General features: G+C 37.6%; 3 protein-coding genes across 12 annotated transcripts in view; 2 read left to right on the forward strand and 1 right to left on the reverse strand.

Annotated features, from left to right (window-relative positions):
* malt1 (MALT paracaspase 1) overlaps positions 1-2918 on the forward strand; it is a 30055-nt gene extending 27137 nt beyond the window's left edge. For both annotated transcript variants that reach the window (XM_005165612.6, XM_685317.9), the window contains one exon: positions 285-2918. In XM_005165612.6, coding sequence (XP_005165669.1) covers positions 285-737 — 453 coding nt within the window. In that variant the 3' untranslated portion in view covers positions 738-2918. The remainder of the gene's footprint in view (positions 1-284) is intronic.
* cplx4b (complexin 4b) lies at positions 1830-12944 on the reverse strand. Of its 3 annotated transcripts, none has more exons than XR_012406138.1 (4): positions 12259-12944; positions 8880-8967; positions 6853-7710; positions 1830-5781 (listed from the first exon to the last, which is right to left on the reverse strand). XR_012406138.1 is itself a non-coding variant. In NM_001169147.2 (3 exons), exons 1-3 carry the CDS (start codon positions 12321-12323, stop codon positions 7483-7485), a joined length of 381 nt encoding a protein of 126 aa, NP_001162618.1. In that variant the 5' UTR covers positions 12324-12377; the 3' UTR covers positions 7361-7482. The 3 variants fall into 3 exon arrangements, 1 of the variants encoding a protein (NP_001162618.1); XR_012406139.1 differs by having other exon boundaries at positions 6827-7710; NM_001169147.2 differs by lacking the exon at positions 1830-5781 and having other exon boundaries at positions 7361-7710; positions 12259-12377.
* Positions 12945-13024: 80 nt separating this feature from the next.
* emb (embigin) lies at positions 13025-22634 on the forward strand. Of its 7 annotated transcripts, XM_073949647.1 has the most exons (11): positions 13025-13288; positions 13676-14267; positions 14361-14476; positions 15674-15850; positions 18562-18621; positions 18757-18946; positions 19456-19538; positions 19923-20050; positions 20557-20842; positions 21713-21743; positions 21842-22634. In XM_073949647.1, the coding sequence occupies exons 4-11, from the start codon at positions 15715-15717 to the stop codon at positions 21903-21905; spliced, it is 978 nt and encodes a 325-aa protein (XP_073805748.1). In that variant the 5' UTR covers positions 13025-13288; positions 13676-14267; positions 14361-14476; positions 15674-15714; the 3' UTR covers positions 21906-22634.
* The last annotated feature ends 3808 nt before the right edge of the window (positions 22635-26442 follow it).

Raw genomic sequence — 26442 nt, forward strand, 5'->3', positions numbered from 1 at the left:
CAAAAATGTCATTATAATGGAAGCCAATGGGGTCAAAACAGCCCTGAACATAATGAAAGCATGGTCAATTTGCCCATTGTTTATTGTTGAGTTTAAAAAAAAAAAATTCCCAAAATATGTGTCAAATTAAAGTTTGTCACCAAAAATCATTTCATTTGCTGAAACACAGAGGAAAATGTGGCCAAATCAAGACTCAAAATCACCCCAGAGTGGATGAAAACATCCCCAACAGCGCACAAGGGTTCAAACTACCACATCTCTCATGTCTTTTCTCATTTTTACAGGAGGAACTAGCTTTCACCGTATGCCTACAAGTCCAGTTCAGCTCCCTGGACGACCTGGTCCAGTGGAACATGCATGTAAACATCGGCAAACCCCTCACCGCCAAACTGGACCTGTACCGTCCCACCAGAAAGAACAGCTGTCAGGTGACGTGCCACATGCCGCACAGCCCATCCACCAGCCCGAGCCACAGTCCCGGGTCTGACCGCCGCTTCCACAGCCAAGAGCCCTGCTGCCCCCAGCCCTACGCAAACCCCTACCTCAACGTCTGCGAGCATCTGCATGGAGCTCAAGCAGGATACAGAGATTTTCAGCTGAACACAGATCATGCTTATCAATACATGCCATTATCACCGCTAACGAACCCACCCAGCATTCCCATCGAGACCACCGATGACATTGATGACATGCAGAACGACTTCATCAATAGTTTGCATCTTTATAAGCATCCGTGAGTGTGAGTATTGACCCCTTTCACAAGACTGTTATCACTCGTTTAACGGCCATCATAATCTTAAATCCCTAATATTCATATCCCTACATTTTTTTCCGCCTCACCACTAGAAGGTCGCTGGTTAGAGTCCCAGCTGGGTCAGTTGGCGCTTCTGCGTGGAGTTTGCATGTTCTCTCCGTGTTGGCGTGGGTTTCCTCTGGGTGCTCCTGCCCCACAGTCCAAACACATGCAGTATAGGTGAATTGGGTAAACTAAATTGACTAGTGTATGAGTGTGTGTGCGTTTTGTTAATTGGGCTACTTTTTATGTAATGTAATGTGTATTTATATACCGCATTTATTGTGTATGGCCATACACCCAAAGCGCTTCACAATCATGAGAGGGGGGGGGGTCTCCTCACCACCACCAGTGTGCAGCATCCACTTGGATGATGCAACGGCTGCCACAGGACAACGGCGCCAGTGCGCTCACCACACGCCAGCTATTAGTGGAGTGAAGTGACAGTGATAGAGCCAATTCGGTTGATTGGGAGGCCATGATTGTAAGGGCCGATAGAGGGACTTTGGCCAGGACACCGGGGTTACACCCCTGCTCTTTTACGAGAAGTGCCATGGGATTTTTAATGACCACAGAGAGTCAGGACCTCGGTTTTATGTTTCATCCGAAAGACGGCGCTCACTGACAGTTTAGTGTCCCCTTCACTTTTACTGGGGCATTAGGACTCACACAGACCACAGGTTGAGCGCCCCCTGCTGGCCTCACTAACACCACTTCCAACAGCAACCTAGTGTTCCCTAGTGGTCTCCCATCCAAGTACTGACCAGGCTCAGCCCTGCTTAGCTTCAGTGAGTAACCGGTCTTGGGCTGCAGGGTGACATGGCTGTAACCACTTGTAATTAAAAAACAATGCTGTTAGACCCACTACCATCAAATAAACCAATGCAATAGCTGGTAAAAGGTTAGGATGATATATGTAAATCCTTCTAAATATTTTAGCATGAAGTAAATACTGTAACATTCTACAGCTGTATTAGTCATGTAATGTGGACATAGTGTGTGTTTAAAATGCCATCACATCTTTATAACCTCATGTAGATTTTAAATGGAGGTTTAGAAAAAAAAGAAGCTTTATTTTGAAATAAAAAGCGCATGAATCATATGTCATGATGGTGTTTCAGCATTCACATACAGGATTGGTCATTAGTCTTACATAGTAATCTTCCATTACAAAGTTACAAATCAAAACAATAAAAGAACCAAAAACCAATAAAAACAAACACGACTTCATTTCAGCTCATCTAACATTAAATGCTGGGTTGTTTCAACATTTACCCTTTGTTGGTCATGTTCACGCTAACACATTTTTGTTTAAAAACACATACTTTTCTCTCCATTTTGCCCTTCTGTCAACACTCTGACAGCATTTTTAGGAAACAAAAACTATTTATAAAAATAACTAAATATGAAAGTATTTTTGAAACCGCTGTCCACAGTGCATAAAATTGAAAATTCAGTTTTAGAAAAAAATTAACTTTATTTTAAAACAAAAAGTGCATAAATCATGTCATGATAATCTTTTAGCATTTACATACATGATTGGTGATTAATCTTGCATAGTCATTTCCATTAGAAAGTGACAATTCAAAACAATAAAAGACCCAAAAACAGAGGAACCAAATAAAAAACAAACACCATAAAATTCCAGCTGAAAAAAAAAAATAAAAAAAATAAAAATAAAAGCTAAAAAATGAATGCTGGGTTGTTTCAACTCGGATATTAGGAAACGATGGTATATCTTTTTGAAAACGCTGTCAAAAGTGGACACGTTTTGATGTTGCCGTGTGAACTGTGAAAACTGAGGTTTTCAAAAATGATGACGCATTTTAGTCATGCGATGCAGACAGGTGACCAATTCTGCTAACAGGGATGACATTGTAAAGCAGAAGATTTGAATGCTGTCCATTTTGACACCTTTATTAAAGATTAATGTCAGTTTTTACATGCTCCATACATACCTGTCAACATTGCAATGTGAAAATAAGGGATATGCCCACCATAATAAGGGATTACACCCCCCCCCCCCTCTTTTTTTTATTTTATTTTTTTAATAAATCTCCAAATGACTAAATATGCTCAATTGGAGCTGTTTCATTATAAATAAACAGTTAAATGGTCAGCTATATGTTTTGTTGTTGTTATTTACAAAAGAAAAAATAAATATATACATTAGCCGCAAATACATTAGCAAACAGCTTATTAAAAGTAATAGCTATTATAAAGATACAGAATCAAGCTATCAAATATCATTAGCCGTTTCTCACTGTATAACTTACACATTCTGATTAAAGAGCAACAAATGAATCTTTCATTTATTAAAAATTTTTTCGTACTGAATAGCGGTGTTGTCGCGCACGTACTGAATAGCGGTGTTGTCGCGCGCGTACTGAATAGCGGTGTTGTCGCGCGAGTTCTTATCAGCTGTGTTGTCGCGCGCGTTCTGATCAGCTGTGTTGTCGCGCGCGTTCTGATCAGCTGTGTTGTTGCGCACGTTCTGATCAGCTGTGTGGTCGCGCGAGTTCTTATCAGCTGTGTTGTCGCGCGCGTTCTGATCAGCTGTGTTGTCGCGCGCGTACTGAATAGCGGTGTTGTCGCGCGAGTTCTTATCAGCTGTGTTGTCGCGCGCGTACTGAATAGCGGTGTTGTCGCGCGCGTACTGAATAGCGGTGTTGTCGCGCGAGTTCTTATCAGCTGTGTTGTCGCGCGCGTTCTGATCAGCTGTGTTGTCGCGCGCGTTCTGATCAGCTGTGTTGTTGCGCACGTTCTGATCAGCTGTGTGGTCGCGCGAGTTCTTATCAGCTGTGTTGTCGCGCGCGTTCTGATCAGCTGTGTTGTCGCACGCGTACTGAATAGCGGTGTTGTCGCGCGAGTTCTTATCAGCTGTGTTGTCGCGCTCGTTCTGATCAGCTGTGTTGTCGCGCGCGTTCTGATCAGCTGTGTTGTCGCGCTCGTTCTGATCAGCTGTGTTGTCGCGCGCGTTCTGATCAGCTGTGTTGTCGCGCGCGTTCTGATCAGCTGTGTTGTCACGCGCGTTCTGATCAGCTGTGTTGTCGCGCACGTTCTGATCAGCTGTGTTGTCGCGCGAGTTCTTATCAGCTGTGTTGTCGCGCGCGTTCTGATCAGCTGTGTTGTCGCGCGCGTTCTGATCAGCTGTGTTGTGTAGCGCGTACTGTAAAGCGGGACGGAGGGTATGTCGCGTCGCGGGGGCACTTTTGATCATTTTGGAAGGGAACTTTCTATCCAAGACTAAAAAGGGCATGTGCACTGCACAGGTTGAGCCCTATGTGTGCACGTGCCTGCAAGTTGGGGAATACGACTAATAATCAGTCATGGGGACTGCAGAAACACAGCACACTGTTCAGATTGATGCAGACATGAGATCTCTATCTTACTCATGGTTTGTCCTCTCAAGTGGGGGAAAGACAATGCACAGCGTTACCCACTGCTGTCAACCTGGGCCAAGTCATATCTCTCTTGTCCCAGAAACCTCAGTCCCAAATGAGAGGTTTTTTTCTGTTGCAGGGGACATTGTAAATACTCAGAGATACCAGCTTTTACCAGATTATATTTATATGATAATTTTCCTTTAAACCCATCTCTATCTAAGTGAGTGAGTGATTAAATGTTGAATGTGATGAGTTTTCAACAATACTAAATTGAAACTTAATTTTTTTACATGGTTTAATATTTTTTTGTTATTAAAATTGAAGTTCCTGTTTCAAAGCTTACAGATAGATGGCTAATTTGTATGTCATTGACACTTTTGGCACTTTTTTGGAGTATTTTCATAAGTTTTGTTTTTTCCTGTAAATGATTCAATAAATGCCGTACCGTGACATTCATACCGAGGTATTACCGTACCGTGAAATTCTGATACCGTTACATCCCTACCGACCATACATTTGAGCTTACCCCAGAGCGCTTTTTGTTTGTTTTTTCTGGACTAAATTAGTTGTGTTTGAAAAAAAACACACCAAGATTGAAATCTTTAGATGCTATTATTATTAATTATGTGTACATGTCTGTTTAAACACGCACCCAAAAGCCAGACTTTCGCTCCGCTTCTAATCGTGTGCACAGAATCTGTTTGGGAAACACCGCCTATTTATCACTATGAAGCACTTCAGTTGACAGGCATGTACCATGTACTGTTTTGAGGATTGCATAGGAGGGGTGACGAATTGCACCATTTTTATATTTATTTCAAAGTGTTTTCGTGCCTAAACAAAGCGAAAGCACAGAACAGACTCACATTTAAGAGCGAGGGGCGGCCCCTGGTGGTTCGGTGGTATGGGCTGCATACAGGAAGGCTCGCCTCTTTAATGTTTTTTGCCACCCTTCAGAGAAACACTGGAAATATGGGATGATAGCGGGATAGAACTGTAAAATACAGGAGAATCCCAGGAAAAACGAGAGGGTTGACAGGTATGGCTCTATATTATCTCTCTTTAAAGCACATGGCATGTTTACTAGGAGCTGTTGTTTAGCAGTGGAAGCAGATGACAATTGTCGTTTTGCCACGATGTTTCAAAGAGACAAAGTAAATACACGACAGACATATATGACGCAGGTAAAAGCATCTTCTGTCTGTGCGCATGTGCAGTACATGACTGAAAGCGTTTTATGAAAGTCTGTTGAGCGCGTACACAAAATGGCAACTCATCGCTGTTTAACAACGTGCTCAACAGCGCTCGAATGTTAGCAGGAAATGAACGTTTTAAAAATTTCAGTATCAACTGGTATCGAATATCAGTATCGTGACAACCCCACTACATAGTACGCTGAAAACAGTATGCGAGACGAGTAGTATGTCCGAATTTGTAGAATTCAAAAAACAGTATGCGAGAAGTGCTCGGATGACCTACTACTTCCGGCAAGATTCTAAAGTGCGCATCCGATGGACGCTACGCTTTCCCATGATGCATCGTGAGAGAATTCATCTATAGACTGATTTCACGCGGCCGCCATTTTCAAAAGCGAAATCGAGGCTGCGGTGGTAAGAAACCTGGAAGTATCATTGTGAGTTAAATAGGAATGTTGTGTTACTGGCTATATAGCTTATCAGCGAAGAGAAAGTGACACAATTTTATCATTTCTCCACCTTCCGGGTGACCCGGAGGTCCGTTCTGAATGAATGGTGAATATAATAAGGGATATCAGAGCTCGTTCTCAGCTAAGTTAAGGGAAATGGCATTAGTTAGCTAATGTTTTCTTTCCCAGACACACGTTTAAGATGCTATTTATCAAACTCGAGTTAATAAACTGATTCTTTCATTATAAAAGACTTGTCAGGATACTGAATTAAAAGAAAAAAACATAAATATCCCACGAACATTAAGACACTGTTGATGGCTTTCTTAAAACAGCGCTGATTTGCTATTGTGGTTCACGTGTTCAACAAAAATTATTGTGATTGGCCGAGAAGGTCATGAGTTCACCGCTGTTCACCGAGCACACACACAACACAGACAGAGGAGCGATCTGCTTGATGACTCGACTGATCTTGATGGCTGCTTCAGTCTCCGTGTATCAGTGTGTTTGCACTGGGTGAAGAGCGGTAAGCTGAGTGCAAACCAAACACAGATACACGGAGACTGAAGCGCGAAGCCGTGAAGATCAGTCATCCGCGCTCAGCAGCGCTTCCATGTTAGCGGGAAATAGCCGGGTTTAAAACTTCAGTACCGGGAAAACACTATTACAGACAACACGAGGATGTGCTGTAGAGGACTCCAGTGTTTTATCACTCACCGGGTTACATAGGCTGAAGCAGGAAAGCGTCCTCACGGTGTTTAACTGGTGCCATGAACTGAAGCCCAGGAGGACACTTAAGCGCATCACTGAGATTGTGATGTTGTTTGATGCTAAACTGCTTTTACTTGTTTAAAATAAACTTAATGAATGATATTTAAGTGATGGTTACATCATTTCTGCATTGTAAAATCTCGGCAACAGCTGGAGGTTTATAGTACACGGCATGTTACTGCAATGTTTACAGTGCTGGTCCTATACTTCCGGGTTTCTTCCCACCGCAGCCTCGCTTTGGTTCTTTAAAATGGCGCCCGCGTGAAATAAGCGTATGGGAGTGAAGTGACGTGAAGTGATGCGGGTAGGTCACATGATCATTCATACTGTACAGAACATAGGTGTCAAAGCCAGTTCCTGGAGAGCCGCAGCTCTCCACAGTTTAGTTTCAGCCTTGATTAAACACACCTAATCAAACTAATTGAGTGCTTTATAGGCTTGTTTGATACCTACAGATAGGTGTGTTGAAGCAGGGCTGGAACTAAACTCTGCAATTGACTTTGAAACCCCTGGTATAGAATGTACTTTTCTAACGACAAATAAATGCAAATGCAGTAGCTACTGAGTAGTAGGTGATTTCGGATGCAGCTGTAGTTTATCCATATTTGACCCAATATGGCAGTTGCTTGTTTTGTCTTTATTTCCAACGTTTTTGTGTATTTGTCCAAACTTTGAACGTCTCTATATGCTTTTTGACTATGGAGGATGAGAGAGCTCCAGGATTTCATCTAAAACATTTGCATTTGCGTTCTGAAGATGAACGAAGGTCTCGAGGGATTGGAATGACATTAGGGTGAGTAATTAATAACAGAACTGACATTTTTGTGCAAATTAACCCTTGAAGCTGCTCACATAGAGTACATGAATACTCTGAGCTGTTCTGCGAGTCACATGACGGTGCATTTCTCCTCAGCCTTGGACTTCATCTCCACCAGCGTGGCCTGGGCCTTTTCTTTCAGCTGGCCCACGTCCATGTTCTGCAGGTTCTGCATCTGGGCCATGATGGAGGGATTCTCCTCTTCCTGCGGCGCCTCTCCGTCCACCATCTTCACCAGCTCTTCTGGCACATCAATATCATCTCCTGCCTGCTGGAGCATAATCTCATCTTGCTCACTCTGGGAGAAACAAACAAGCTGCTTTTAGATACACACACACACACACACACACACACACACACATATATATATATATATATATATATATATATATATATATATATATATATATATATTAGGGCTGTGCAATTAATCGAAAATCCGATTTCGATTATGGCTTCTAACGATTATGAAAAACCATAACATGAGATAAACGATTATTGCATCATATACCAAAAGCGCGAAAGACCGCGTGCTTATGTGTGTGTGCAACACACGCACACGCATAAGCACGCGGTCAGCATTCGGTCTCATTCGCACACTGAGACGAGCAGAGGAGCGCAGACATCTAAAGTAATCTTAACATGAGCGCTTTAATGGTCAAGTAGGTGTCAAAACGCGGTGATTAGTGATTATTCATATTAACCCTCATTTGCGTAATAAACAAACTAGTTGAGAATCAAAAGACACGTGAAAGAGAAACCATTAAAGTGACAGTGCGAAATGCTGCCGCCTGTTTTATCATTAATCAAACGACGAGAAAATTCCTCGCTGCTCTTTACTGAAAGATTTTTGTAGCTAAAGTGTTTTTCTTAGGGTGAAAATGCTTGAATCAGTTTGTTTTATATTTTTATTCTATTGTATTTATTTCTCTTTCCTCTGCGCTTTGCGAGGTGGAAAATAACTGTATGTATATATATGTATATGTATATATATATATATATATATATATATATATATATATATATATATATATATATATATATACACATATATATATATATATATATATATATATATATATATATATATATATATATATATATATATACATATATATATATATATATATATATACATACATATATATATACATATATATATACATAATATATATATATATATATACATATATTAGCGCTGTCAAAATTAACGCGTTAATGCATGCATATATATATATATGTCATATAAAATCATTTATTCTGCGTGAATTCTTATTTGAACCCCTCGCTGTGCTGGTAAAGCTTATCACCGTGGGTGGTTAAGCTACGGACAGCACTATTTTAGTCTACTATTTTATGACTTAATCTCCTGGCACGGTTTGCCGTGGTCAGACAGTTTAATGATGCTATTCTTGTGCACAGTCAGTCAGGGACAAACTCTTTGAGGGATTTCTTCATCCGCCTCACCTTCGGGATCCGATATTTTTCTCTTAAGCAAGTCCTCAGACAAGCCCTTTCGGCCTTCTTTGTAGCAAACTCGGCGTCTCTCTCCATTCTGCAATACAGAAACATGATGTCTTTTTTTATATAAAAAAGGTCATGAGCAGCTTATACTGAAGTCAGTCTGCCAAAACGACAGGTTGTGGAATGTGGTACTTTATTACGTAATAATATGTCTGAACTCTGCCTCTACAAAAGAAGGTCAATGCCTTTTATGCCTCGTTTTCACTGAACAGTAAAGTATGATTCGGTGTACTGATTAGATTGTCTTTCCACTGCCAGTATTACCGGTGGAGTGAGCATTTTCACTTCATTCCAATAGAAGTTGAATTATTTAAAGGGGTAGGTTGGGTCTGGGTGAACCGTATGTTGCTGAGACTTTTTTTGTTCAGTATGTACTTCTTTGTTCAGTATGTAAATGATGTACTTTTAAAAAGAAAAACAAGACAGGACCAGCCCGTTGTTAACAAAATGAAGGAAGACCCTCCCTAAATGACTGATAGCCCCGCCCTAATGGGTTGATAGTCCCGCCTTAAATTACTGATAGCCACGCCCTATATGACTGATAACCCTGCCCTTATGGGTTGAAAGTCCTGTTTTAAAGGACTGATAGCCACACCCTAATGTATTGATAGTACCGCCTTAAAGGACTGATAGCATGGCCCTAAATAACTTATAGCCACGCCCTAAATGACTGATAGTTCCACCTTAATGCAGGATAGTCCCACCCTAAAGGACTGATTGCCACGCCCTAATAGATGATAGTCTCGCCTTAATAGACTGATAGCCTCACCCTATATGACTGAAAGCATACCCTAAATGACTGATAACCCTGCCCTTATGGATTGAAAGTCCTGTCTTAACGGACTGATAGCCACACCCTAATGTATTGATAGTCCCGCCTTAAAGGACTGATAGCCTCCCCTAAATTACTTATTGTTCTGCCCTAATGGACTGATAGCCTCGCCCTAAATGACAGATAACTCCGCCGTAATGGACAGATAGCCTTGCTCTAAATGACTGATAGCTCTGCCCTAATAGATTGATAGCCCCGCCTTAAAAGACTGATAGCCTCGCCCTAAATGACTGATAGCTCTGCCCTAATGTATTAATAGCCTCGCCCTAAATGATAGCTTGCACTAAATGACTGATACCCTGCCCTTAATGACTGATAGCTCCGCCCTAATTGATTAATAGACCCACCTTAAAAGACTGATAGCCTCGCCCTAAATGACTGATAGCTCTGCCCTAATGTTTTGATAGCCTCGCCCTAAATGACTGATAGCTTGCACTAAATGACTGATACCCTGCCCTTAATGACTGATAGCTCCGCCCTAATTGATTAATAGACCCACCTTAAGGACTGATAGCATCTCTCTAAATGACTGACATCCCCGCCCTAAATGACTGATAGCTCCGCCTAAATTAATTAATAGCTCCGCCTTAAAGGACTGATAAACACGCCCTAAATTATTGATAGACGCCCCAATGGATGATAGTCCTACCTTAAAGGACTGATAGCCACGCCCTAAATGACTGATAGACACACCCTAATAGATGGTAGTCATGCCTTAAAGAACTGATAACCACGCCCCAAATATACTGATAGCTCCGCCCTAACTGATTGATAGTCCCCCCTTAAAAGACTGATAGCCATGCCCTAAATGACTGATAGACACGCCCTTCTGGATGGTAGCCCTGCCTTAAAGGACTGATAGCCATGCCCTAAACAACTGATAGACACGCCCTAATAGATGGTAGTCCCACTTTAAAGAACTAATAACCACGCCCCAAATATACCGATAGCTCCGCCCTAATTTATTGATAGCCCCCCCCTTAAAAGACTGATAGCCATGCCATAAAGGACTGATAGACACGCCCTGATGGATGGTAGTCCCACCTTAAAGCTGCGGTCACACCAGAGTTTGAGCATGCAAAATTCTGTCGTACGGCGCGAAAAGGGGCAGGATTAAACAAAATGATTAGACATTTAAAAAGCGAGCGATTGGACCATGTTTTAAATTTCTGTCCAGAGTGGTCATGTTTTGATCTTTGACTGATTTCACGCAGTCAAGTGAAGCGATTTTGAAGGTCAGAGTTTACCAAGCTTCCAACACATCGAAGTGTGAAACTTGCTGCACGACCTTGCGTTTCCGGTCTGACGCATTCACTTGAGTATGAATGGAAGTCTATGGGGGAAAAATGCAGTGTGACCGCAGCTTAAAAGACATAGCCACGCCGTAATAAATGGGGGTTACAGTCATGTCATGCCTTATAATAGTCATGCCCTAAATCAGGGGTTCCCAAACTTTTCAGCCCGCGACCCCCAAAATAACAATGCCAGTGACTCGCGACCCCCAATATCCTCTGAGGTGGTTAAATAAATACAGAAACCTTGCATGCAATGACGCAGACACACCAATAAATGTGTCAGTGCTTTAAATGTGCCATCAAAATGCAAAAAAAAATCAAAATGCATCTGACGCTATTGCTGCCTTTAATATAATGTAATTACCCCAGGGGTCACAATCCAATAGAACTAGTAACTATAAGCTACTATAGTAACTATATAGTATATAGTAACTATAAACGACTATTTTTATTTTCAGTATAGTTATGGATAAAATATGTTAATTCTTATGGTTTAATAAAAATAAATAGGTTTTTGGAAATCACCAGGTGACCGCCCCCTTCATTGCCCCACGACCCCTCGGGGGGTCCCGACCCCCACTTTGAGAACCACTGCCCTAAAAGACTGATAGTCTCATCCTAATGGATTGCTAGCCCTGCCGTAAAGGACTAATAGCCTTACCCTAAATGACTTCTAGTCCCGCTCTAAATGACTGATAGTTCTACCCTGATAGCCCCGCCTCAAAGGACTGATAGCCACGCCCCAAAGGATTGATTGTCCCGCCAACAGAAGTAAAGCAAAGTCAATTAAAGGGGGGAGGGAAGGTTGTGGTATTTGGTTAAAGATTATGAGGGCATATTAGTTTTTACAAAATAATGAAGTGCACAGATACACCATTTATAACAAACACTGATACACATTTATAAAATAAGAAGAGTATATTTTGATTTCGTGTCGACTTTAAATATAGAAAACTTTACATATGCAAAACTTAAAAGTAAATCTGCCACAAAACTAATTCAAATAGCAAAACAACTATGATATTTTTGATGTACAAAATCTTTCAAATATTATATAGTAAGAGTAACTCTGAGAACCGAACAATAAAAGCCTAAAAATGCTGATCATGACCACTTTACATGTGTTTGTTGCCTGCTATTGCTGTTTAAAGCATTATGGGAAAAAAGTGTGTTTTGACAAGAGCCGTACACTTACTTTTCCTCCACCATCTGCTTCTGGTACTCCTCATACTCCTCTCTGGACATCCCATCATGAGACATTTTTGATTAGCTGTTCCCGTTTCTTCAGCCGGCTGATCACAATGAATGTGAAGCCGTGATCTTTGCTAGAGAAAGACACGCTACTCTCTTTTTTTTCTCCCTGAATCAAGCCTTATTCTGGCTTCAGGATTGGTCAGTGGGAGTAAATCCACTGAGAGGCTTTTCTGAGCGACGGCTCTGCATGTAGAGGACAGGTTGCATCACCAAGAACATCCTGACAGTGACCTGGGCCAAAAAAAGAGGAACAGCGTTCGGCCAAACGCAGCTCTGTGGCCACCGGCAGAAAATAGATGTATTAATCAGGTACACCGTTGGGCCTTCCCCATTGCAGTGCAGGATGAAAACATTGTTCAACTATTAACGATAGTAATGATATGAATCTGCAATTGTTAATTATTGTTAAATAAATAAAAATTAAAAATATTCGTATAATTGCGGATTTAAATATTTCCACTCAAAAACCACATATAATGACAACAATAACCATAAAACAACTGTAATGCATCAATTGTATTATTATTATTATTATGTATTATTGTTATCTATTATGTGACACTCAATAGAACGTTCGATTGCAACAGCAGCGCCCAGCAACAGCCCGGGATTCCGCCATTTTGGAGTGAAAGTGATCGGCCGTCCATTGGATCTCATTACTGTCGCGATGGCAAGCAGCTGCGTTGTTTTTTATTAATTTATTTAAAAAGCACATTAAAGCTGAGATACAACCTGAAAGATGACAATACAACATTTGTTATCATAATCATCAGCACTTTTAATAGTTTATTTTACAGACTTATAACATGCTGTTGGAGTTTTTATTCCAAAATGGCCGTCGCGCCCTCTAGTGGTTGTTTCCCAAATTACACTAGAGCAGAGGTTCCCAAACTTTCCAGCCTGCGACCCCTAATATGACGATGCCAGTGACTCGCGACCCCCAATATCCTGGTTATGAATACAGAAACCTTGCATCCCTACAGAAAAATCCAGCTTAAACCAGCCTAGGCTGGTTGGCTGGTTTTAGCTGGTCGACCAGCCTGGTTTTAGAAGGGTTTTGGCCATTTACAGGCTAGTCTTAGCTGGTCAGGCTGGGAGATGACCAGCTAAAACCAGCTCGACCAGCCTAGCCAAGCTGAGAGTCCAGCCAAAACCAGCTATGTCCAGCTTAAACCAGGCTGGTCAAGCTGGTTTTAGCTGGATTTAGCTGGTCATTTTCCAGCCTTACCAGCTAAGACCAGGCTAGAAATGGCTGGAAATCAGCCTGGAAATGGCCAAAACCCCTCTAAAACCAGCTTGGTCAACCAGCTAAAACCAGCCAACCAGCCTACACTGGTTTACGCTGGATTTTTCAGCAGGGATGCAATGTCACACACACACCAAAACACCCAGGGATATTCTTCGTTTAATGTCAGTGCTGTAAATGGGCCAGAAACTTTAACCTGGTGTTATAAAATCAATCTGCTGCATCTGACGCTATTGCTGTGTCTTTAATATAATGTAATTACCACTGGGGTCGCAATCCAATAGAACTAGTAACCATAAGCTACTATAGTAACTATATAGTAATTATAAACGACTATATTTTTCTCTTAAGTAGGTTATGGATAAAATATAATCATTCTTATATGATTCAATAATAATAGATAGATTTTTTTAAATCACCAGGCGACCCTCCTTCATTGTCCCGCGACCCCTCGAGGGGTCCCGACCCCCACTTTGAGAACCCCTGCACAAGAGTGTCCCCTCTTGGTCATTCTAAGCTCTTTGATTGGTAGTATTCAGAATCCATAAGTTAATGCCTAGTCATTTAGCTTCTAATAAATTGTTGTTGCTATAGAAACATTCTAACAGTTAGAATCAGTTAATTGCCTCATTTAAAAAAAGAACACCTTACAAGAAGACACTTACAATCCACTCATCCTGTGATCATCTGTAGAAGCATTGTCTGTAAGTTTATCTGTTTGTATTTATATTCTATCTCAGATATTATTTTTGTGTACATAGATAACTAGCAGGTTTTATGTACATCTTTTTACATAGTTTCACTCGGTTTCAACATACTCAATGTGGCATGGAATGAAGCAGCATTCTCCCACAATCTCACGTATTGGAAAGAGTTGATCTGTCTGTCTAACTTTGGGAAGAGAGATGCCGGAGTGAGGGCAGAACAATTATTATTATTGTTGTTGTTTTTATCTATTTCCACTCAAAAAAAAAGCACTTTCACCTTGCTCAGAAAATGTGAAAATTTATTTAAGCAATTGTTAGGAAAAATGTGTATATATCTGTTATGGATTGCAGTAATATTATAAATTGCAGTTGTCTTTGAAACAATTAATGATTGGTAAATAATAATGACAACAATAACCATAATACTGTATTGCATTGTATATAATAATTATTATTATTCATATTTTTTATTAAGTTATCTCTACAGTCATACATTAAAAACTTAATACTTTAGTTAAAAATAGTTTTATTAAGTACAAATATTTTTATTATGTAATGAATTAATATTACTTAATAAATGCAATATTTATTAATTGCATATTCCTATTAATATAAATTTTTAATATTAACTGTATATAATATTAACATTAATTCATAATTTTATTAATTCATAAATTATTATTAATTTTATAATAATATTTTATAAAAATATTATTAAGTTGTTTTATTATAAAATAATTAATATTACTTTATAACTGCAATATTTATTAATTGCATATTCCTATTAATATACATTTTTATTATTAATTGTATATAATATTAACATTAATTAATAATTTTATTAATTCATAAACTATTATTAATTTTATAATACTATTTTATAAAAATATTATTAAGTTGTTTTATTATAAAATAATTAATATTACTTTATAACTGTAATATTAATAGATTTTATATTATTACTATTAGCATTATTATTATTATTATTAAGTTGTCTCTATACATAGTATATTTCCTATCCATATCCATGTCTTTGTAGAAGCGTCCAGCTTTAAATAGGAAAATTATCAAAACTCTTTTGTTTTTTTTGTTGTAGTTTTTTTTTTTTTGTGAGATGCTAACGGTCTAATCCGATTCAATGATCTATGCTAAGCTAAGCTAAAAGTGCTTCCAACAGACCCAGAGATTAATATATTTTTAAAAATGCTAAAATCTCAACTGTTGGGGGAAAATTTGACTATTTCACCATAAAATAGAGTGTTGCTTTAGTTACTGTACTTGTTTTACTCTATTATCCTGCAGTGGGTTGCCTTGAGTTATCACATCTAAACAGCGTCTGCAGGCCTCCAGTCATCTGATCAGGCAGGGCTGTTTCTCCTCTGACGCTCATGATTAATTTAAAGCAGGAGGAGCTGAAAGCGAACACCAGTCCTGCTAAGTCACCATGGCTGCAGTGAGGAGAGGCTGTCCCTGTGGACCTGCTTCACCTCAGTCCTCCAGTACAACACTGCAGGCAGACATGGCGAAATACATGGCTAAAACTGTCCTGCTGCTGCTCTTCTGTCAGGGGATCCACGCAGGTAAACGCATCTTCACTTTTTAGTGTGCTACATGCATGACATTTTATGATGGATTATGTTACGGATTGCAATAATATAAAAAAAGTACAGCTGCCTTTCAAATAATGAATGTGTGCTAAATAATAAAAGCAACAAAAACACTTTTCAGTGTGCTGCCTGCATGATATTACATGACATTATACTATGACCTTGTTATCAGTTAATCGCATGCAAGTCCTCTTGCCTGTTGTTGTTTTTTTTCTCTGTTACTGAAGTAATTGTTCAGTTCCTGAATGTTTTTCATTATTTTACAATATGGTGCCGCTTGGTTGTTATGAAAATTTTATTTAACCTTGACTAAGATAGCTGCCGAGTCAGAAAGTTTCCATTATGGATGTACACTCACCGGCCACATTATTAGGTACATTTGTCCAACTGCTTGTTAACGCAAATTTTTAATCAGCCAATCACATGCCAGCAACTCAATGCATTTATGCATGTAGACATGGTCAAGATGATCTGCTGCAGTTCAAACCAAGCATCAGAATGGGGAAGAAAGTTGATTTAAGTGACTTGGAACGTGCCATGGTGCCAATCTACTGGGATTTTCAAGCACAACCATCTCTAGGGTTTACAGAGAATGGTCTGAAAAAGAGGAAATATACAGTGAGTGCCAGTTCTGTGGGCGCAAATGCCTTGTTGATGCCAGAGGTCAGAGGAGAATGGCCAGACTGGTCCCAGCTCATAAAAAAAGCTACAATAACTCAATCACTTGTTGCAACAGAGGTCTGCAGAAGAGCATCTCTGAACACACAACACGTCCAACCTTGAGGCAGATGGGCTACAGCAGCAGAAGACCACACCGGGTGCCACTCCTGTCAGCTAAGAACAGGAAACAACCAAAATTGGACGATAGAAGATTGGAGAAATGTTGCCTGGTCTGATGAGTCTCGATTTCTGCTGCCACATTCGGATGGTAGGGTCAGAATTTGGCATCAACAGCATGAATCCATCCTGCCTTGTATCAACGGTTCAGGCTGGTGGTGGTGGTGTAATGGTGTGGGGGATATTTTCTTGGCACACTTTTGGCCTATTTGTACCAACTGAGCATCGAGTCAACACCACAGCCTACCTGAGTATTGTTGCTGATCATGTCCATCCCTTTAAGACTACAGTGCACCCATCTTCTGATGGCTACTTCCAGCAGGATAATGCACCATGTCATGAAGCTCAAATCATCTCAGACGGGTTTCTTGACCATGACAATGACTTCACTGTACTCAAATGGCCTCCACAGTCACCAGAGCACAATCCATTAGAGTACCCTTGGGATGTGGTGGAACCGGAGATTCACATCATGGATGTGCAGCTGACAAATCTGCGGCAACTGCGTGATGCTATCATGTCAATATGGACCAAAATCTCAGGAATATTTCCAGTACCTTGTTGAATCTACGCCACGAAGGATTAAGGCAGTTCTGAAGGCAAAAGTGGGTCCAACCCAGTACTAGTAAGGTGTACCTAATAAAGTGGCCGGTGAGTGTATATTTGCATTGGAATTGTTTTTGTTTACCTTGATAATTGTTTTAATTTAACTTTTTTTTGTTTGTTGTTAACTTTACAATATTGGGCATAAAGTTATTGTGAGTTAATGTATTTACTAACAATAAACACAATATTACAGCATTTATTTGTATTTTTAAACATTAGTAAATGAAAACAAAATCATTTATTTTGGTTCATGTTGACTCGTGGTGCTTTAACGAATGCTAGTGTAGAAATAAAATAAGTAATAACTACGTGTCCCATATTATAAAAGAGCAAGCTGTTAGTAAATGTAAAATCTTAAAGTATAAATATGTACTCATAAAATGTTAGCATGCCATGATGTGAAATACATTTTTTTTAAACAAATTGTGATACTTTTGGTATACTTTTTTATAAATTGAACACAGTTGTGTCTAATTGGACGTTTTCAATCTTATAATCAATAGTGTTTAAGTCAAGTTTAATTGTGCAGGGGCATTTTAGTGACTTTATCTTAAATTGTGTAGTAATTTTTTGACCCAATTAAATTTCTCACCCTTTTATTTAGTTTATTTATTAATGAGAGGGGGTCACTTGGTTATTTCCAAAAATCTAATAGATTTGAATAAACGTTTTAAATTACCATTGTTTATCTATAACTTACAGAAGATAAATATAGTTACATAAAAATGCAACATCCAAACAAAAAGCCATCAGCCTTTCATTTTTTCCCCATTGGATTGCAACCCCTGGGATTTTTACATTAGATTAACGACAGAGCAATAGCGTCACTTGCAGCAGATTGATTTTACGGCACTAGATAAACTTTCTGACACCTTTACGCAACTTATGTACATTTAAAATAAATACAGACACGACTGAATTAGTCTCCAAAATTAAACCCAGAAAAGACTTGCGATGTAACTTAAATAAATATTGTGCCCACCAGTCTCATTAGGTAAGGTTAATATTAAATAATAAATATAAATATATATATATAGTTCTTAGACTGTTGCACTTTTTGTGTTGTCAATATGCTTGTGTTTATAGGCCTATTGGTTTGTGTGACCACTTTCGAAAATAGTGGGGGTCGCCAGTCATTGGCATTGTTATTTTGGGGGTCTCTGGTTGAAAAGTTTGAGAACCCCTGATTTAGTAGAATGGAAGTTGTGTCATGACATTTTAAAATGTTTTTGTTTTTTTAGATACTACAACTTCTCCAGAGTCTGATCCTGTAGTTACAACTCGGAAAGCTGCACCCAAAGGTGTCGTACTTTAACAAGACTAGCATGCATTTGACATCAACATGAATAAAAGGCACATTTTTATATGACAAAAGATAACTGCAATGAAGATGTTTGTTGTGCTGATGAAGCCGTTTATGGTTTCTTGCCATATAGGTCAAGGTCAGGTCATTATTGAAGAGCTTGCAATCCTGACACCCCAATATATTGAGCTCTTATGCAACCTCACCGATATACCAAACAACCCTCCATACATGACTGGCTATTGGACTAAAGATGGAAAAGAAATCGAAAACTCTGAAGAAACTATAAATAGAAACAATGCACAGTATATCCTTAAAAAGACGTAAGTGAAAGACGCCTGTTTCAGAACATTATTACGTGTGATTTCTGTTAAAGATGTCAAAAGAATACGAAGAAAAGTGTTAACCCTTGTGTATTGTTCAAATTGACTATCCTTTTGTTATGTTTAGGGATGTTTTTGCCCCATTGACTTCCATTATAATGACTTTTTTTTTATTGCAAAGCCTAAAATTGGCTAATTTTACCTCTTCACAACAGGGAAAATTCCTAACAATACAGAAAGCATGATTATGGTGTTAATGTAAAAACAGTAACATAACAAAAGGGTAGTGAATTTGCTGTGTTGAAGGGTTTTTTTCCAAAGCATTTTCCCAAAATATGTGTCAAAATAAGATTTATCACCAAAAAATCATTCCATTTGCTGAAACACATTAATTTGTGGCCAAAATTGAGACTGAAAAATCACCCCAGAGTGGATGAAAACATCCCCAACAGCACAGAAATGAGCACTTCAGTATATTACAGTGCTTTCAGTTGTTTAATCCTCTTCAGTTTCAGCATACAGGCCAGAGATCTGGGAAATTATTCGTGTGTCTTCAGAGAAAATGATGCACGAGTGACGTTTGTTTTACAAGGTATGTTTATCATAAAGATACACGATGGGTTTTTTTTTTCGGAAATAGGCGCATTTTACAAGTTTACAATAGTTAAACAGGTGAGTTTTTACCATATTTATACCATATTTACCATATTCTGAATCCATTTTGCTGATCTCCGGGTCTGGCACTTTTAGCTTAGCTTAGCATAAATCATTGATACAACACAGAATATTTGAGATCGTCAGAAATGTACACGGCGCTCTCTAGTGGCCACATTCGGATTTGTGAAAACAAAAACTGCAAGAAAACGTAATCCAGGCAACATATTTGTCGATTTAACTCAATAGGACTTGTAAAATGAGCCTGACTTGTCAACAATCTGCTTAAAATGATGAATGTGGTGTATTTCTTTTCCTTAAGTTCCTGTGATGAAGGACAAACGGGACAAGCCTGTGGTGAGCTACATTGGAGATTCAGTTGTACTGGTGTGTAAACTCAAACACATGCCAAACACCTGGAACTGGTACAAGGCTAACAACACCGAAAAGGTGCAGTATAGTAGGACTAATCGTCATTTGTGGCATTTTTCTGTTATTTTATTAGGTTTTATGCTGGAATAGTTGACAATTCATTCCGCTGTGGCGACCTCTGATAAATAAGCGACTAAGCCGAAAAAAATTGAAAGAATGAATAATCTTATCATAATTTATATATTTTTTCTAACAAATTGTGTGTGTGTGTGTGTTTATATTTTTTATTATTTTTAAACATTTTTATATAATTTTTTATATTTTATTCTGATATTGTAATGTTGATTCATAATTCATTTATTCATATTTAATTATTCATAACCTTCTTTTTGTTATTTCAGCTTAACACGATATTTTACATCTCTTTTAACTTTCCTTTCAACTTGAATTCATTTTGATATAAATTTAGCAATATTTATTTATTTATTTTATATGAAATATTGTCTATATATTGTTTGCAAAATTATATGTTTCCACTTTTATTCCAGTTTTGACTTTTATTCTCTCTCTCTCTCTGTTCACAGGAGCTCATCAATGTTACCGCGGACCCTCTAAAGTACAAGATCCTTCTGAATGGAAATGAAACCAAACTGACAGTGCTGAATCTGACCGAGGCTCAGTCTGGAAAGTACATCTGCAGTGCTGAGTTTGACATTAAAGCCAGCGAGTCTCAGGTGGAGCTGAAGGTGCTGTCGTACACTGAGCCTCTCAAACCCTTCGTGGCCATCGTGGCTGAAGTCCTGCTGCTCGTCACGCTCATCTGTTTGTGGGAGAAATGCAGCAAACCCAAACACAGCAGCTCTACTGCAGGTCACACACAACTCTCTATTGTTTGCTTAGAGATTTCTTTAAGTTTCTATATGATGTTTATACTTATGCTAAAATATTCATATTAGATTTATATTTTTAAATGATTATTAGCTTTAATATATATATATATATATATATATATATATATACAAACCTGACTAAAGTCTCGAGTTATTATTTGTTGCTCTTACAACTTGGATCGATGACAAGACTTTTGTCAGGTAGTGTAAATATATATTAATAAATTTATTACTTTTTATTTATTTGAGTAATTGAGTAATATTTATTTAAAAATATGAACATAAAATATTAATATGTAAGTTTTTAGTTATACGCTAAGGTATCATGTAATTAAAATATTTTAACATTTGTATTTTATTTTACATCCACCGCTTATGCTATTATAATATTTATTCATTTCTGTATTTAGCTTTTATTTTTATTAAAATTGTAGTCACTTGATTTGTCTATTATTCGTTTTAATTTAATATATTTGTTTACCTTTTTATTTATTATTTATGTAGTTTGTTTTTTTTTAGTTTTCCTTAAAATTTCAAGTGATTTCCTTTAGCTTCTAAAGCAGGGGTCACCAAACTTGTTTCTGGAGGGCCGGTGTCCGGCAGAGTTTAGCTCCAACCCTAATCAAACACACCTGAACAAGCTAATCAAGCTCTTACTAGGGATACATGAAACACCCAGGCAGGTGTGTTAAGGCAAGTTGGAGCTAAACCCTGCAGGGCACTGGACCTCCAGGAACGAGACTTGTGGCCCCTGTTCTCTTATATTATATTTCTCAAATATATTCACTTTATATGAAGAACAGTTCTAGAATATAACTCTGAATATTAACACTCATTCATTCATGTGCAGATGATGTGTACTCTGAACAAACCAGCAAACTGTAAGTGTGTGTTCAGATTTTACACTCTAGCTACATTTTTTATGCTTAATTTTTTAATTTTTCAGACATCAGTGGTTTTTTTTTCATTTCTCTTTCAGCACTCATGATGAGAGCAATGGAGTGGAAAACAACACAACAAGACAAAGAAAGCTGGAGCACTGAGATCTCTTCTGTTTTCAGGAGCAGCACTGAACACATTGCCTTTATAGTCTGGCTGCAATCACATAATGAGCAATAATGTTTTGCTAAACCTGTTCAGCAATATAACATATATTTACTGTATATTCAATATTTACATTCTCAATATTAAGTACTGAAAGTATGAGGAATGTTTTCCAAGCCTCCAGTATAGTGTTACTGAGATCAGTTCAAGTCTGACATTTTTCTGTTTCAGTCACATGTTTATTTTTAATTATTTGAATTCTCATGCATATTTATTTTTATTCTAATGGAGAAGCTGTCTAAAATACCCTTGTAAGTGCTTCTTTTATCACTCTTTATTAATCTGTGTTAATGTAATCAAGACACTGCAGAGTATAATAAAATATATTATTCACATTAACCATATTCACCAGCTGATTAATTAATTAAATATAATGACTATATTAACAATTGCCCAAAAATGTTTTAAGCAATATGCAAATAAGACATTATTTAACTAACAATTAGCAGAAAAAGTATGATTGTGTGTTTAATATGCAAATTAGGCATTTTTAAATGAAATATTCACTCATTTGTATACATTTCCAGAAAAAAAATTTGAACACCGGATGAAGATTTAACGTTTTTTTTTTCTTGATTTTTTGACGACGTAATTAATCATATTCACCATCTTCCACAGCTGATTGATTAATTATTATGATTATATTAAAAATTGCCTCACCCCAAAAATGTTTGATTGTATTTTTATTATGCAAATCACTTGCCAAAAAAGTATAATTGTGTTTAATATGCAAATGACTTGCCAAAAAACTATGATTGTGTTTAATATGCAAATGATTTGCCAAAAAAGTATGATTGTGTTTTATATGCAAATGATTTGCCAAAAAAGTATGATTGTGTGTTAAATATGCAAATGATTTACCAAAAAGTATGATTGTGTTTAATATGCAAATGATTTGCCAAAAAGTATGATTGTGTGTTTAATATGCAAATGATTTGCCAAAAAGTATGATTGTGTGTTTAATATGCAAATGATTTGCCAAAAAGTATGATTGTGTTTAATATGCAAATGATTTGCCAAAAAGTATGATTGTGTGTTTAATATGCAAATGATTTGCCAAAAAATATGATTGTGTTTAATATGCAAATGATTTGCCAAAAAAGTATGATTGTGTGTTTAATATGAAAATAGCTTGCAAAATGTATATATTTTTTTATATTTGATATGCAAATGAGGCATTATTTAATCAAATATGCTCTGATTTGTATATTTCTAGAAAAAAAATGTTGAACCGAAGGAAGATTTAAAATCCTTTTTTCTTAGTTTTTTTTTAACAAAATTATTCATATTCACCATCTTTCCCAGCTGACTGATTAATTATGAGTAAGAATTTCCCAAAAAATGTTTGGCATCATACTTGTATAGTTAATATGCAAAAGACAAATGTCAAAAAAAGTATAGTTATATGTTTAATATGGTTATGATGCATTGATTATTCAAATATGCACTCATTTGCATACATTTCTAGAAAAAAATCTAAACCGGATTTAAAATCCCCCCTTGTTTTTGGACAATAATTAATCATATTCACCATCTTCCAATCAATTATAATGATTAAATTAAGAATTGGCCATAAATATGATTGTATGTTTAATATGCAAATGACTTGCCAAAAATTTACGATTGTGTGTTTAATATGCAAATGATTTGCCAAAAAAATGCTTGATTGCATGTTTCATATGGAAATTATGTATTTTATAATAAAATATTCCCTCATTTGCATTTATTTTTTTTGAAAAAAAGCTATTTAAAATATTCCAATGCATATAAATATAACTGATGCAGTATGTCAAACCATTAACCTAGAGAATAATAATAAAAAAAATATTTATATATATATATAAAAAAAAGTAAAAACAAATAAGAGGGAAAAATGCAGACTTGGCAACCCTGTAAGTAGGAGTCTGCAACAGCAGTGTGTGTTTGTGTGTTTTATTCTTCTTGCTTGTCAAAAAAGTATCACACTACATAAACCATAGAAGATAAAATGTCATCAAACTAGGATTATATTTTAAAAAAAGCAAATAGAGTAAATCTCAAACATTTTTCCCCAAATATTTGTTTATTTTATGTTTATTACAAGAGACATTCAAACATGGCTAAAATATGATCTACTAAAATAATATTAAAATACATGTTGATGCATAGACGACACATTTATTATTAGGACAGAGTAAAAAAGCAAAAGAGATTTCGGTAACACCCTACTTAAAGGGGATAAGTCTGAATATACAGCCGCTGGTCGATATGTGGCGACACTGAAAAATCATTTTTAACCATGGTAATTATGTTTGTCATCAGATATTTTGATATGTATACATATATAACCACACACAAAACAATGTAAATCCAATTCTCCAACTTTTAAGGCTAGTCCACCTCCGCAACTACTTGACAATGATTGATAGAATAATTTCACCCACCCTAACGCAACACCCAATCTCTGTGCATTTCTTTAATGGAAAACAAAAATAATATCGCAGTGTATTTTTTGTGTGTGTGTGTTTACACTAAAAAACAGTTTTTCTGCATGGCCAAACTATTTATTTAAAGGCGCAGTGTGTAAGTTTGACGCCCAGTGGTCGAGCTAGGTATTGCACCCTTTGTTCAAAACACATGCAAGCGCAGGTTGCCAGATTGACGACACCAATAGAATTGTGCCTGACTGTCGAGCCTTAAGACTGATTTAAGGCTGATTTAAACCGTGTAAATCATAAATAAAAGCAATGGCACAAGATAGAAGGAATATTTTCCATATTAAAAGGAGTTTTTGTCTTAACCAACACCTGAATTTTATAGAAACGGCTTCAGTTTCTTCCAGCCGAACAACAGAAAACGCACAATGATCACCTCAGGTAAACCTCATGTGCTTCATTCAGTGTTAAATGCTAATAATGTGAGTGTGAATGTCATTTTACATGACATTTATTGCCATACTACTGAAAGCAGCAGCAGCAGATAGTTCACGTCAGATCTTGAAAATAAACCCTTCGAAATTGAACTTTAGAAAGGTGACTCAATGCAAGCCAACACATCTCAGTGATTCAGCATCTACATTTACTATTGTTAAAGAGCTTTAATATGTATTAATTAGATTATAAACCTTACCATTTTGTTGAAGTGCAGTGAGTGCACTATTCTGTGCTTCTGAATGGCTGTATTTAATCTTCTGTTGTGTTTCAGCCTGGTGTCTGGTGTAAACAGCCAAATTGCTTATCACTGCAAATCTCTTCACGCATAATGTTGCTAGGACATGGAGTTACGATGTAACCTGCTCACCTAATGTTTACATTCGTAATATTTATATTATTTGCTAAATAATAACCATCTCATGTGGAACTCTGAATCTGCGTCTCATTTTTCGGAGGCTGTTACTGTCCATAGATATATACACTAGATATCGCATAGGGACACTGAGCATGCGTCAATAGCGCCGCCACATTGGTACAGTGCTCCCAGGACAAATGTCATTCAACTGCACTAGACAAGACGGTGTTATTACGTGAAGATGCGGGACTTTAACGCTGTCTACATGTGTAGTAACGAGCAAAGGCAGAACATTTCATAGGTAATATTACGTTTTTTTCTGTTTTTGTATGTTCTGAACTTTTGTGCTAGTCAGGTAACGTTATTGATGATAACAGTCACTTACTGCATTCACCATACAGCAAAGCAGCTCCAAAACACTCACTAAACACTCTGCTTATGCTAGTTTTGTTGATTAAAATCAGCAAACAATGCAAAAGAAATATGACAACGAGATGCTGCGCTGCCAGAAACTTGTATTATTGTCTGCTAACGTTAGTGAAAGAGTCGTTCGGGGGGATTCATTCACAAACGAATCGCTCCCTCCGTCAGTATGAGAAGTGAAAGCAGGAGAGGAGCTGTGTTTCAGGACGTGATTAGATTAAATTTAACAGGGAGTGTGAATAGTACATTTCTGTACACACAAACACAAGCTTTTTGTCAGGAATGCCCGTATGTCACTGATCCATCAATGTAGAAAAGTGATGTAAAATTATAATCTTCGTAATTAGAAAAAAAAATTACATACTAACATCCAGGAAAACTCCCCATCATAGATATATGTGTATATCTCTGGCTTTGGATGGCCACAGTCCTCCACTGTACCTTGGTCCCGCATTCATTTCAAAGGAGCGCTACCCTGTAGCAAGATGGCGGCGCTATTGACGCATTCCTTCCAATAGACAGCAATAGGCCAGGCGACATCTAATGTATATATCTATGGTTACTGTCCACCGGAGGTCGCATTTCGGGCACGCACACACTTTGAGAGCTTTCATGACTGAATGAATGAAATGTACCGTTTTCCAACAAGGCAACCCGGGGTGTTGAAATATAACTGGCTAAACTAACAATGAGCGGGTTAAATGACCAAAACAGAGACAGACGTTCTGGCACGGAAAACAAATTTTTAAAGCACAATATCTGTCTTCAGCATTGTTTTCCTGACAT

Source organism: Danio rerio, chromosome 5, assembly GCF_049306965.1.
Source record: "Danio rerio strain Tuebingen ecotype United States chromosome 5, GRCz12tu, whole genome shotgun sequence".
Lineage (NCBI taxonomy): Eukaryota > Metazoa > Chordata > Actinopteri > Cypriniformes > Danionidae > Danio > Danio rerio.

Excerpts from the sequence above, each read along its gene's own strand:
- cplx4b (NM_001169147.2), bottom strand. The coding sequence starts at position 12,323 with ATGTCTCATGATGGGATGTCCAGAGAGGAGTATGAGGAGTACCAGAAG. Across the intron at positions 8,968-12,258 it reads AAGCAGATGGTGGAGGAAAA|AATGGAGAGAGACGCCGAGT; the intron begins GTAAGTGTACGG and ends TCTGTATTGCAG. Across the intron at positions 7,711-8,879 it reads AAAAATATCGGATCCCGAAG|AGTGAGCAAGATGAGATTAT; the intron begins GTGAGGCGGATG and ends TGTTTCTCCCAG.
- emb (XM_073949647.1), top strand. The coding sequence starts at position 15,715 with ATGGCTGCAGTGAGGAGAGGCTGTCCCTGTGGACCTGCTTCACCTCAG. Across the intron at positions 19,539-19,922 it reads AGTGACGTTTGTTTTACAAG|TTCCTGTGATGAAGGACAAA; the intron begins GTATGTTTATCA and ends CTTTTCCTTAAG. Across the intron at positions 20,843-21,712 it reads ACACAGCAGCTCTACTGCAG|ATGATGTGTACTCTGAACAA; the intron begins GTCACACACAAC and ends ATTCATGTGCAG.